General features: G+C 51.8%; 1 protein-coding gene across 4 annotated transcripts in view; it reads left to right on the top strand.

Annotated features, from left to right (window-relative positions):
• The window catches only part of LOC120825010 (receptor tyrosine-protein kinase erbB-4), a 139004-nt gene extending 125472 nt beyond the window's left edge, over nt 1-13532 (top strand). For 2 of the 4 annotated variants that reach the window (XM_078100196.1, XM_040186274.2), the window contains exons 21-27: nt 6447-6602; nt 8247-8322; nt 8511-8657; nt 10189-10286; nt 10378-10548; nt 11429-11714; nt 12597-13532. In XM_078100196.1, coding sequence (XP_077956322.1) covers nt 6447-6602; nt 8247-8322; nt 8511-8657; nt 10189-10286; nt 10378-10548; nt 11429-11714; nt 12597-13420 — 1758 coding nt within the window. In that variant the 3' untranslated portion in view covers nt 13421-13532. Of the gene's footprint in view, nt 1-6446; nt 6609-8246; nt 8323-8510; nt 8658-10188; nt 10287-10377; nt 10549-11428; nt 11715-12596 lie in introns of all 4 variants that reach the window. The other 2 variants (XM_078100195.1, XM_078100194.1) reach the window with 1 other exon arrangement.
• Nucleotides 13533-14211: the final 679 nt, after the last annotated feature.

Here is a 14211-nt window from a genome sequence, read left to right as displayed (position 1 = left end):
ACACTCCCCCCTTTGCCTCCTCCCTCCAACACATCGGCCCACGTCTGTGTCTTGTGCGGGTTGTCCTCACACATCCTGAGAGGTTCTCTCTCACATGAAGATGCAGCCACCATAGAGGCGATGGAAGTGATGCCCGACGCGCTGAACACCAGGAGCAATTAGCTACGCGGTGGCGTTCGGCTGAGAGGCGATTAGGCGAAGTGACATGAGCCCTGTCAGCGCCGCCGGGAGGCGGAGCCCATTTTTCACCTCAGCGGGGATTTATTCCGGCAGGTTGAGCGCGTCGGAACCAACGTTTCAATGGACGGACGGTTAGAAGTGGATTGACGCGTGTGGCACTTTTTGAGGTTTAATTCACTTTAATTTATCAAATCTTTAAGGTTTAAGTTAATTTCGTATGAACCTTGTTTTGTTGCAGCCATGAACACAGCACAATAATATGGTAATACTGGTGGCAACTGCTTTCAGTGTTGAAAGGTGACCCATTATTGTTGTTTGCCGAGAACGTAACCTTTCAAAGTTGATGAGTAATTTGGCACAACAATCGCAACTCAAGCACTTCCTAATTGCTTTTTCTGTTGCTTAAAGCTGCAGTGGCCAATAACATTACATTATCATTTTGGTAGAAATCACTAATACTAACATGTCACCAACAATATGGGAGCCAACATCACGAACAGGATGAGGATGAAACAGAGTTAGCGTGTCAACAGTTCACATATATATATTTATATAGACTGTATGTACAGAGTGAATGACTGATATGTTCAGTGCTACGCTATACATTGCTTTCTTTTATTCTGGTCTGTATTTTCTTCTAAAACACATTAACTTAGTAAGTTATAGTGAATTTAATAGTCAGCAGGCTCGATGGGAGTGATCCATGTTCAGCACTTCACTTCCCAGGGGCTCCATTAATAATGCAGCCCCACAATTCTTTGCATGTCAGAGCTTTTTGGGAAAGCACATCACGCCGTGATTGGCAAACAGTGCAACGCATAATGCTATTCTACTTCCTGAAAAAAAGAAGAAGAAAAACAGTGAGCCCCCCCCACCCCCCTCCCCCCCGCACACGCACACACACACACAGAGTGTGCACCTGTCCCTGCTGATGCAACAAAAACGAGGATGCGTGGCGGGTGGAGACCGAGGACGAATAGCGTGAGGTGACGAGGAGAGCGGTCGGCGGTGGGATAAGCCCCCCCACCACCCCCCCGGGGTCTTTCTAATTATCTGTAAGGATCAGCAGTGCTCAAGGATGCATAAGGGGAGGGATTTGAGTGGATAGGAAGGCCTGATCGGAGCGGTCACCTCTCTCTGCACACGCACACGTGAGCCGAGGCTCATTAGACGCAGGCATACGGAGGCGTGCGGCCGTGGCGGGAATCCTCTCGCGGCTCCATTTCCCCAAACCGCTGACTCGTCCCGTTATCAAGTCCTGCGAAAGCCATTTCCGTAAAAAGGAAAAAAAACGAGTAATTCCGCTGCGTTCCCGCTCCATTGGGTGCGATCGAGTTCTCCGTTGCCCGGATAACCGCAGCCGAGTTCCAAACAAACCAAAGGCCCGTCCAATCAGCAGCAGGAACACGTCGGATTCGTATTTCCACTCGGGCCTCGTGGCGGTCTGGTTAATGAAAGGTAAAATAAACGAACCGGGCGGCTGGCGAGCTGTCGATGTCGACGTCAATAGCGCCCTGAACGGCACTCGGACAGCGTCATCGCCCGTCGAGGGACGTCCTGCCGGGTGGCTGCGAATGTCATCTCCTGTTGGACTCGACGCAGCCGGCGAGCGCCATGTTTTCGGTTTGAGGTTGACTTGAAGGAATTGCACAACATCAACGTCTTCACTCAAAAGAGCGCGCGTTGATCTCACTGATCGGGTTGTTGTTTCCCCCTTTCTAATCCCGCCGCATTATCCCCCCCAAAAAATATTGACATTTGCTTATGTAAATGTGCCAGCGGCGGCCTTTTATCGCCCGCTCGGTGACATTTCGGATGGGTCTTTCCGTCTCACAGGGGAGATGAGATCATGGCCATGCAGCACTGGTGATTTTACATTTTTTTTGTTCCCTCTCTTGGGGAGGCGGCAATTAGCAAGGAAAACTACCAAGCGCCGACCGTTGCCGCTGGGTTAGAACCTGGCGCTGTCCCTCGCCGCGTTCCTCCAACACGCTCAGGCCATCGACCGGCGCTCTTCGGGAACATGCCGGTTTCCAAGGAGATTTGCTCCTCGAGCACGCCTGCAGCTCCACTCCTTCTATTTTCCGCACGCGCTCGGCGGGGAACTCCCATCTCCGAACATGACGGACGACCGCCGGCGGCGCCCGAGCAGGCCCATTGTGCGCGGTTCCTTATCGCAGCGCCCCCAGTCCTCGGCGCGCCGACGCTGCCACATTCCTCACGTCGTCGTCGCCGCCTCTCCGCCCCACTTGGCGGGGGTTTGGTGGGGTTTCAGGTGGTGGCTACACCACGCTTGCCGCGGGGTCTTTCATGAAGGTTCATGAAGTTCAAGCTGGTGTTCTCTGGATCTGGACCGGCTGGCAAATGGGCTCAAATCTGAAATCTGCTGCTTTTGTTTCTTCTGGTAATTGAGACAGACAGACACGACATCCAGAGGAAGCGACGCGGCTTGTGTGGACACGAGGGCTTCCGTCCCTTCTCCCATTTTGAAGCCTCGAGATAAATTATAAAAAATGTTTAGAAAAAATGTTTTGGGTTCTCCCACTTGGCATTTGAGCCCCCCCTAACGCTGCTGTCAATCAAGCCCCCGATCAAACTGTCTCAAACATTTCTCCCCTCAAATGTTTCCAGGAACATATTTAGTGAACCGTCAAGCTGTAAAACGTTTTTAGGCGGTGGGCGGTGCTCGATTTCTGGTCGATTGTTTGGCGGATTATAAATGCTTTCATATTACATCGGAAAAGTGAAATATGTTAACAACCGAATCCTCATGCACAATTGAGCTTATGTTCCATGTTGACACTTGGGAGACTCCTCTGATGCCATCTCAGTTTTTTTTCTGATCATCTACGTCATGTACTTCTGTGAGGATACAGCGACATACGTCAAAGACGTTCTCAAGTTACCAACTGTAGCTCTAACTTTGTATTTTAGCTCCAGACCTGTCGAGCTGTCTCACAAAAAGTGACGTTTCTGCTCCAATAACTTGAAAAATTGACTCTTTTATAGGTACAAGTTCCGAGCGAATGTAATCAGACGCCTTGGAAATCTTTGCGTGTTCGCCGCCGCCCGGCTTTCCTTTCCCCAGTGACCTTCCCTGAGGCCCAATGTCGCAATCTCACCGGCCGGCCTCACCGTGTCGCGGACTTTAAGACGCACTCCTGTTAAGTCCACGAGGGCTTAGGCCTGTCTGGCTGCAAATTCAGCAAGTACTTAAAGGCTCCTACGTGAACTTTAGGAGCCTTTGTGCAGATTGTTAGTTCCTAGCCAACCTGCTGACTTTGAAAAAAGGACTTGAGCTTAAGTTACGGCCGCGCTGCGTGCAAACTGCTACACATTTTCACGTGATTGAGTTGTTCGGGTGTTTGAGGTTCTCAGTGTTGCTTTGTACTTGTCAGGGAACTAAAGGAGACTCGGCGAGATGCAATTTCCGTCCATTTTTGTGCGTAAACAACCACTTCATCTTGCCTGCAGAGGTCAGTTGTAAACATATACTTTGAACTCTTGGAGTGGTGCATGGCTACAATCGTAGGTCTTTCTCCGAGGCAGAAGGCTTTGCTTTCTCCACGGGAAAAAATAATAATGGCTTAAAGAGAGAGAGAGAGCAAAAGGGGAACTCGCCTTCCAGGCAGCTACTTTACACTTTCACTCACTATTCATTCATGTTGTTGTTGCAACTTGCAGTTAGCGTCTTTTTGTGCTGGATTTTGCACAAATAATTCATTAGGTGACCGACGCACATTCATTTCAGTAATAAACCGAAAACCCTGCAAGCAATCAGGGAAGCTGCACCAGGGATGACAGCGGCTGTCTCTACCTGTCGTCAACGGCCCACAAAAAAAAAAAAAAGAAGAGCTTTTGAACAGAACAGTGATGTTGTTTACAAGACTTGGCAGGTTTAATTACTACCCCAACCAGCTCCTGTCTTCTGTACTATGTACAACCCACCTAATCACAAGTTATCCAATTCCACTTCCATTTCCAAGGCCTGCGAGGATTGTAACACTTAAGCAGTGTTAAATCAGCAGCACCACACGCCCTCCACTGGGACCCTCGTGTGTACCTGCGGCTGAAAGGGAACCGGCTCACATTGCCCCTGTCAGAGCGACGGCCTCCCCTCATTGTGCCGTCACTTTAAGTCGACGTGTATTAATGGGCCGTGTGGGCCATTGATTCCTAATTCCTCTCGACGGTGACATCGGGGATAAATATTGCGCGGCGCGGTCGTCTTCGGGCTTATTGTAATCAGCACGGCTATCGATCGCCTGCCCGAGCCCCGCAGAAGTAATCTATTTTAAATACACTTTCAGTTAAGGGGGGGGGGGGGTTGTTTGGGGTCTTGTCCCGGTGCCTTGGCGAGGACAAATGTGCAGGCGGGGGCTGTGAGGGTAAGCGTCCACAACTGGTGGATGAAAGGGAGCGAGAGACACGCAGAGACGGACTGACAGATGGAAATATGTCGCGCTCAGTGAAATGTGTCTCGCTTCAACATGTGCACGTGTGTTCTCTGGGTGGTCTCGGTCGGCTGGCGTGTGTCCGCGCGTCCTCCTCTCCGCTCGCCGGCGGATGATGGATGAGGGCTCGGCCGGCGGCGGGCCAGACGTCGGCGCTATCGATTTATCCTCACATTTGTCTGGGAGGAGGCCGCGATGTGTTCCGTCACACACACACACGCGCGCGCACACACACACACGAGTGTGCGGCGTGTTCACAGCATTTCAAGCGGACCACGGTTCTGTGGCGGCGGCCGGGGCGCGGGCCTCGTTTTGAATTCTCCGTAGTCTGCCGACTACAATGACGTGGAGGTGTTTACTTTATCGACCCGCCTGCAAAGTGGCGTCCGCTTGTTTAGCTCCCGGTGCGCCTCGATCGTCCCTCCGGCCTCGCCTGTCTGCCCCGTCGCCTCGTCCAGCGGGTTTTGTTTCAGGTCAGAGCACGCGAGACGGAGGACCTCGGGTCGGGGTCTCAGAGTCGGTCTCCGATCGAGGCTTTTGTTTGTTTGTCTCTGTGTGGACATTCAATGTTCTCTCTGACTAGCCATCTTGAAAATGGGCCCCAATTACAGTTGTACAATCTGCCCGGTGCAGTCAGGGTGGAGAGAGATGTCCTCTAACCTGCATCTCCATCCAATCATTTTACCTAGAAAATGATGCATTTTGAGCTTCCTGCAATACGTTGTATTTCCACATGCCTACAGTTTATTTGATAATTAAAGAAAATCAACAGATGAATTACCTTCTGTAATTTTTTATAAGAGAAAAAAAGATCTTTGTCACAACTATGATTTTCCATCAACAATGCAGGAACCAATGCAGCTCGCATTTCAACACAATATGGAAGTAGCCTATGTAAAAAAAATATTAAACAGATTCATTTTTCTTTTAAATGAAGAAAAAGCTGCTCTTAGTGTCAGACCGGTCCGTATTTGTAAAATACCGGAAAAAAGTCCAAATCTGTGAATATCTTGCCAACTTTCAATACGAATCGACTTTTTGGAAAATCAAAATAATGAGGTAAGATATGCGCAGGCTCCTCCATAGTTCGGTAAAGTTATTAGATATTCAGATTCAGACTGACGGACCGGTCTGCGAGCTGGACGCATTGCTCTCAATGTGCCGGTAATGATGGTAAATGATGCTTGTAGCTGGTTTCATCTACGGTCCACTACGGTTACCGAAGGGGGGCGTTTGTTTTTTTGACAACGTTTTATCTCATAATTTCGAGTTATTAATTTCTCTTTATCCCTGTATATTAGTGCGAAAATGGGCTTCTATAGTTGTGTGAATGCATCGCTCCAGCCAATCCAAAGACGGGGTTTGTAACCAATCAGGTGTAGAGACCATGGTGACTGGCCCCGCCCCCTTACCGTCAAAAAGAAAAACAGCGAGCGCGTAGAAAACACCCTTGAGCGCGAGCAGAGACTAACCTCGCGAGCAACGAAGTTCACGCTCTGCGAGCGAGCAAATATCTCGCGCTAGACGGACTTTATTTTTTATTATATATTCCGATTATTAACTTTTCTGAATCAAGACCGAATCGTTCTAGAGAGAATCGAGAGAAATCGAAAAAATCAAATTTTTCCCCCACCCCTAGTTGGGATGATATAAAAGAGGTTTGATGATGGCAGTTATGGCAATATTTCTCTGCGTGGGGGCTGACATTTACCTCATCGACGATCTGGGGCCTCGCCAATCACAGAGTGAGAGACGATTAAGGGCTGCATGAGAAGATTCGTAGTCATCTGACCTTCTCTCCCTCTCCTCCAGGGGATGATGTACCTGGAGGAGAGGAGGCTGGTCCACAGGGACCTGGCGGCCCGGAACGTGCTGGTGAAGTCGCCCAATCACATCAAGATCACCGACTTCGGCCTGGCGCGGCTGCTGGACGCCGACGAGAAGGAGTACAACGCAGACGGCGGCAAGGTTGGTGTAAGTGGAGGCGTGAGCATGTGCGTGTGTGTGCGTGTGTGTGCGTGTGTGTGTGTGTGTGTGCGTGCAGTGCTCACCCAAAGGACAGGAGAGCTTGCATAAAAAAAAAAGGTTAGAATAAGTTACTCCACACAAAGAAGTAAAAAAAAATAGAAGCAGGGAAGGTTGTCATGTCTCCAGTGTGTGTGTATCTGGATGTGTGTGTGTGTATCTGAATGTGTGTGTGTGTGTGTGAGTGCATCTTCGAGAAATATTTCAAAAAATAGATTTTTCTGTTGTTTCTTTTAAAGATGCTGGATTACGGAGCCAAATGAATGATCTGAATACAAAAGGATGACCTGAACCTTATCTGGCACATCGCGCTGCACGTTGGCATGTTCCATCGTAGTTTGCCTCGCGGCTTTGTGCGTTTCATAGAATCGTCCCAATCCACCTACACAGCCGGCAGATACGCATATGCATTTTAATACATTTGGTTAATAGTGATGGATACAATTGTTTCTTTGATTTTGATTCTTTTATCCTCAACATTTTTTTTTTTACTTCCTATTTCCATTTTCAAACGTTTATTCCTTGTCGCACACACAACTCCATAGCTTGTCTACACAACCAGTCACACAAAGTAGAAACTTTGGCTGCATGTAAACCGAGTTGAGGGGGCAAATTTGACAAAACACAGTACTAATTTGGCTCCACCTTACCAGATGTTAGCCAGCTGTTATGTTTTAGTTGTTTAGAAAAAAAAACAAATAGGAAAATCTGAGAATATTTTATCTTTCACTTTTTCAAACCAACCATCTGGATGTTTTGAATTTTAAGTGGCGTGGAGCGACATCATTACCAATTGAAGGGCTGTGAAACTCTTTCTGGCCGGGCCTCGTGAACTTCGTTTCAATAGTACACAATTTAGAAGCACTTGATCCAAATGAATAATGCAGCCACGCTTTCCAATCAGTTTGTTTTGTTTGGGGACCGAGACCACATTAATCAGAAGCCCCTTCTCCTTTTCTCACTTGAGACGTGCTATGCAAATTGTCCTGATCAACTCGCCTTATTTAATTGGCTTGTTCAACGGGAGGCCCGGGAGGCTGAGGCTGTCACCGGTGGGCAAATGAAAAATAAACTGCTTCCTTATACGCGACCATCTCGGTTTGACGCGACCATTCCACTCCGTGCGTGGGCGTCATAAAAACAGACGATAGAGAGAAATCAACAGGGACGAATTGCATTTTCCTCTTCCCCCGAAGAGCCGACGTGTGAGTCGGGCTCACGTTGCGGGAGCGCGTTCCAAGCGGCCGACGCGTGCGTTCACGTGCTGAAGGCCGGATAATTGCCGCGGTCAGTGGAGTCGACGCGCCGGCGGATGCAGTTTGCAAGCCCAGTCTGTGTTTCTGTTTCACCTGCTGCTGAACCTGCAGGCCCGTCAGACCAGGGGGTTGTGGCCAATGCGGTTTAGTACCTTAAAATGAGCGCCTGCCGCTGACGATCCCCATGCTCAAACAAAGCTCTCAGGCATTGGATGAAAAGACGTGGTAGCTGTTGCGCAAAATGGCTGAGTGTGGAAATGTTCCACTCGGGTGTACGAGGTGTTAAGCTCTGTGATTTCTTTTTTAAACGTACGTGTCCCTCTCTCCTCAGATGCCCATTAAATGGATGGCTCTGGAATGCATCCACTACAGGAAGTTCACCCACCAGAGTGACGTGTGGAGCTACGGTGGGTTCAACGTGCTTTGTTGCAGTGTGTGTGTGTGTGTGTGTGTGTGTGTGTGTGTGTCCTGAAATCCCCCGTCCCTGTGTTTGCCTTTATCTTTCTGCTCATCTTGTTCTCTGGCTCTTTGTCTCACCTCACCATCTCTCCCTATCCGCCCCCCCGTCCCCCCACCGTCCCCCCCCATCCTCCAGGAGTGACCATCTGGGAGCTGATGACATTTGGAGGAAAGCCGTATGACGGCATCCCCACGCGGGAGATCCCAGACATCCTGGAGAAGGGGGAGCGCCTGCCCCAGCCGCCCATTTGCACCATAGATGTCTACATGGTCATGGTCAAATGTGAGGAGACACGCACGCACACACATGCACACACATACTCCCAAACAAGACGCGTATGCATCATGTATAGTTTACAGGGAAACAGCTGTATTGATCTTATGCCTCTCTCTCGATTGAAAGATGAAACTATTAAAGACCTGGAAAGTCTCAATGTTATTAACACACTGGTTGGAAAATGAATCATTAGCACTGCTCATTGTTTAAAGAAAGATATTAAAGGGACCTATTAATACACTTATTCATCAGTGAAATAGGAAGCGGTCGTCCTCTCGTCCCGTGCCACATATCTCACATTGCCTGCGGTGTTAAAGGTCGGGTAAACGCCGTGGGTGACGTGGGGCGCGTCAGCTTATTTTTAGATGAGTTCAGACTCGAGGTAGTTTTAACAAACGCGTCGGCGTCTTTGAAACGGCGCGATGAAACAAAACAAGACAACGAGATGCTGGTTGATGATCCGCGGCGTGCAGGCGAATCCTCACCAGGGACTCCGCCCACAACCCCCCCCCCCCTGTCCATGCCACCCACACCATCTGCACCGGCGCCGGCGCCCGCCCGCCCTGCCGATACCCCGACGCGCCCCAAAGGGCCTCGCTTCTCTTCAACAAATTCTTTTGCGCAAATATTTCATCCGCGCCGTGAATATCCTCGGAAAGGCCACGCGTGTTGAAAGAGAAGGATGTGATCCAGCTTGGAGCTCGATATCAAAACACGTTCCCATGACAAGAGAATGCCCGTCCGCTGCAAAATGTCATGAGCTTTAATTGTTCTTTTTCCAAATGAGGAAAAACTACTTCCAGCGGCTTTTGACGCCATAGAAGCAACCATTAAAAGCCCTGGAGCCATTTGTCCTAATGACAAAGCCAACTGTCTTCCCCCTCTGGAGGACAAGAGTCATTTGTGTGCTTGTAAAAAACGTCCAGACAATAACGTTGTAAATGCTGAGGTCAAAGAAGTTCCACCTGGGCATGGCCGCCCATAGTTTGGATTTATTAGTAAAAACAAAAACATCCCTTTATATTCTCCAATAGTCGTCTGGTTTGACTCACCGTAACGCCTGTTTTACGATCTCCCAACAAATACTGCCGCGCTGCAGGCGCAGCCGCGCAGCACGAGTCGACCGCGAGGAAGCTCGGCGACTGGCTCGCGATAGTTCCGCGTTGAGCCGAGAGCCGCTGGTTGTGGTCCGGTGCGCCGCCGCGCTGATTGCCGCCGTAATTGCAGCTCGTTCCGGTAATGTGCCTGCAGGAATAAAAAGTAAATGGAAGCACTTGCACTCCGCTACGGGTCGGTGGAACCTCCCTGCAGGGCCGCCGCGGGCACCAAGTCACAACTTGACACTCCAGTCAGCTGCTGTGAGTGCGTTGCAGTGTAATCCGTGCTGGAAAGCGGTCACCTCGCCAGGAGGGCGTCTCTGGGGGCCTCGGGGAGGGGGACACACACTCCGCCTTCATAACCGGCCTTGAGCGGCTTACTGTTTTCCTGTTGAACCCCTCCTCTGCTCCATCTTCTCCATCCGCCTCTCCTCCCGCAGGCTGGATGATCGACGCGGACAGCAGGCCGAAGTTCAAGGAGCTGGCGGCCGAGTTCTGCAGGATGGCCCGGGACCCCCAGCGCTACCTGGTCATCCAGGTGGGTTCGCCTCAACGTGCCTCCCGTCGCAGCGCTTTTTTAGTGTATTTTCGCAAAAGAAATGAATCCGCGTACATCGTTTCTCCTTCAGGGAGACGACCGCATGAAGCTCCCCAGCCCCAACGACAGCAAGTTCTTCCAGAGCCTTCTGGAGGAGGAGGACCTGAATGACCTGATGGATGCTGACGAGTATCTGGTGCCTCGAGGCTTCAACGCGCCGCCTCCGTCGTACACCACCAGGCCTCGCGTCGACTCCAACCGAGTAAGCCGTCGGCCATATTGAATCATTTTTTCATCACGCGTAGTGTTGCTCTGGTCTCTCCGTCCTCTGCGAGTGCTCGAGGCGGCAAAGGACTTCCGGTACACTGGTGATTCTCCTCCACTAACGGCCCCGCTCCGTCATTCCCATCCCAGCGCGTGTGGCTTAAACCGGGGCTCTTTGTGCGCTCGCTCATTTCCCCGACGAGCCCAAAATGCAACGCACGCGGTTAAACCATCCGGGGCGCCGCGCGTTCACTTGGCCGGACGCAGCCCGATGCAGACGGTCATCTAATCTGAGCTGATTGGCCCTCGAGCTCGTGCACCTGAAGAGAGGCGCGGACGATGACTGGCTTTGGAAGAAGGGATGAAGAGCGCGAGAGTAGGTGGACGGATAAAAAACCTTCAGGACGTTTCCTTTCCTCGCTGTTGTTTTGTTTTGCTTCCCGTGACTGCCGCTGGAGAGCTGGCAGTTGGCGAGAGCGCCGAGGAGTAGGGTTAGGGTTAAACCGCCCGCGGCGAGCCAACACAGCACCTCAAGAAGCCCTCTGCTTCAGATGTCATGTTTTGTATATCCTTCTGGGTGCTTTTGTTCTTTTTTAATGTTCAGGTGTTTGGATCGCAGCTCTGCCTTGCTGCCCTTCACAGTCCCTTAAGGCAGATGACTACTCTGTCGGAACTTTGTTGGAGAATTACACCCTCAGCAGGCAGCTGCACGGGTTAAAAGTCCCACTTCCTGTGCGATAGCTGGCGTGCAGCTGGCTTAAACTGACTCAAATGTTAGAATTTGCCTGTGGATCAACTGAACTGGTTCCGGAAGTCGTTACCACAGTTTGCTCGTGACCGTCACACTTCGTTTGTCCTGTTTGTACTCTTTGCCTCAGAACCAGTTTGGCTATCGAGACGGCGGCCCGAACCCGGCGGAGGCCTCGGGGCCGGGGGCCCTAGCCTCCGTGAACCCGGACGCCACGGGGGCAACGGGGCCGGCCCCGGAGGACCAGCGCTGCAACGGGAGCCTGCTCAGGAAGAGCCATGGCCCGGCTGGGGGAGAGGACAGCGGGGGTCAGAGGTACAGCGCCGACCCCACCATCTTCCTGGGGGAGAGGACGCCCAGAGGGGACACCGACGAGGACGGATACATGACGTCCATGAAGGACAAGAGCTCCTCAGGTACTCCAGGGGAAATAGAAACAAAGCTCTATGTTCTCCAGAGGACAAAGCGATGGGGATGAAAATAGTTCCAGGGAGACAATCTGGAGTTTGGCATGTTGGGTGTTGTTGTATTGAATTGATGTAAATAGCACTACAAGTAAAAAAAATAGCACTACAAGTAAAAAAAACTCACCAATCAATCTATGAAACGCAAGTGACACAGTGCAATAGAAATATGAATGAATGCAATTTGAGCAAGTGCATGGTGCACAGAGCGCACTTCACACCGCATCTCCTCCCCGTCATCTCGTGCACAGAGTCAATGTGGTCCTGAGGAGTATATTCAGTCCCTCATTTCGCCTGTTTATTTTATTTCATTCCATCAAATTCCTACCCAGTGTCCATGAGCGGTGAATGCTATCTGCTATCTGATACCACAGAGTCATGTTTGCCTTTGATCATAATTCGGCTCTCGCGCTACCGTCTTTGATTTTTGAGCAGCTCAAAAAAATATAACAAAGCCCGCAGCAGAATGCATCTGATGCAATGTCAAGGAGCGCAAGAGTGGGCAGAATCAATAGTTTTCACGCCCCACTATTATAGCGCTTGGATGCAGCAAAGAGGGGTCATTTGCTGGCATTTTCACCCCCGGCAGATGGAGTTTCCAGTGCCAAAGAACTGCTGGCATTTTGCCCATCTGGTCCTCAGTGGCTGCCATTATCGCCATTACCATCTCCCATCTTCTCGGCTCATTAGCGAGTGATCACTTTCTCCCGCTCTCTTCCAATTTCCATTCCTTTTGTTTGTTCTTCTTCTTAATTTGATTTCTGTGCGCTAAATTCCCTCTCTCTTGTTCTTCACTTTCCCCGACCTCCCTCCCCTCTCCGATCCGTGCCTCAGAATACCTGAATCCCATCGAGGAGAACCCGTTCGTCTCGCGGCGTAAGAACGGCGAGGTGCACGCCTTGGATAACCCCGGCTACCACAGCACGCCCAACAGCCAGCCCAAAGGAGAGGACGAGTACATCAACGAGCCGCTGTACCTCAACACCTTCCACAGCCCCGTCGATCTGAGCCTAGAGGCCCTGAGGAGAAATGGTCTGCCTCTGCCCACCCAGCCCGCTGCTTGCATCCCTTCCATAGGCTCCCACCTCCCGCTCACCATCCAGACCAGCCTGCCCCACTACCCCCTCGCCGCTGGTCAGCCCTCTCCGTCTGGCCTGCCGTGCCACCACGGCCCACCGGCCCACATCGTCCACGCCCACCACAGCGGCAAACCCGCGGGGCCGCCTGGCATTCCAGGTGGCGGCTCCGCGGGCCAAACAGGGGCTACTGGCCAGGCGCAGGTGTGCCAGTCGGGGGCCCCGCCCACCTCGGCCGCCATCGGGCACGGCAGCCTGCCGGCTTACCAGATCCACGCCACCGCGCACCCCGGCAGCCTGCTCAAGCACGGGCTGACGACGGGCAAAGTCAGCGGCAAAAAGCTGAAGGTGACCTTTGACAATCCAGAATACTGGCAGCACAGCCTGCCTCCCAAACCGTCCAACCCGGCGGCCCCCGAGGGCGCCGTGGGCGGCTCCACCAACGCCAAGCTCTTCTACAAACAGAACGGGCACATACGGCCGGCGGTGGCTGAAAACCCCGAGTACATGTCGGAGTTTTCCCTGAAAGCCGGCGCCGTCTTGCCGCCTCCGCCTTACCGGCAGCGGAACACTGTGGTCTGAATCGTTTCCGCTTGATAAAACGTTCCTCTACCTGCTCCCCCCCGCCGCCCCCCCACCCCCTCCCCTCCTCCTCCTCCACCTTCCACACGGAGGCGAGCGGCCACGACCAGAGCCCCCCCCCCCCCCCCCCCCACCCACCCCCCCGACTCTATCCGAACAACGTGCCAGCCGCTGTAGCCCGCGGAACTCAGACCCACCTTCCGCCGCGCCGTCCCATCCCGTCCATTTCTGTCCTGTAGATAGAGGCTGCGCTCCACGTGGCAGAGCGGGACGGCTGAGCCGGGCACCTTGACCCCCCGGCGCGGTGCACCGCCATCCCGCCGGACCAGACGCTGTCGGCTCGAGGGGGTCCGAGCTCACTGCCAGCCGCCGACTGTAGTGAACACAGTCTATTCGCTGACCTTGTGGACTGACGCGAAGCGGCACACAATGTACAATGCGAAGATAGACGGACCGAGATGGTTCAGTCAAGACTTCCAGTAACTTAAAGGACGCAGCGCCGAGAGCCGATAAGTCTCATTCTATTCCGGTGGCCGGTAGGATTATAGCGTTTGTTCTCAACTATTCCATCAAATATGTGAAACTCATCTACTGTTACTGTGATGATCAAACCTGCCGTGTGCTACATCTGTAGTTCAACCACGGACTGAAAACGCACAAGGCAACTGCTGCTCTGTTGTTTCTGACTGACTGCTGTCTGCTTGGGAAAGCTGATCGAAAAGCCTTTTTTTTTCCGAGCCAAAGGGGATTAGGGAATAAAACACTGTAAACATTTTTATAAACTCTGTCTG

The sequence above is a fragment of the Gasterosteus aculeatus genome, chromosome 1, assembly GCF_964276395.1.
Source record: "Gasterosteus aculeatus chromosome 1, fGasAcu3.hap1.1, whole genome shotgun sequence".
In the NCBI taxonomy this organism is placed as follows: Eukaryota; Metazoa; Chordata; class Actinopteri; order Perciformes; family Gasterosteidae; genus Gasterosteus; species Gasterosteus aculeatus.
The sequence above is the reverse complement of the archived record's forward strand: the minus strand, read 5'-3'. Positions and strand labels throughout refer to the sequence as shown.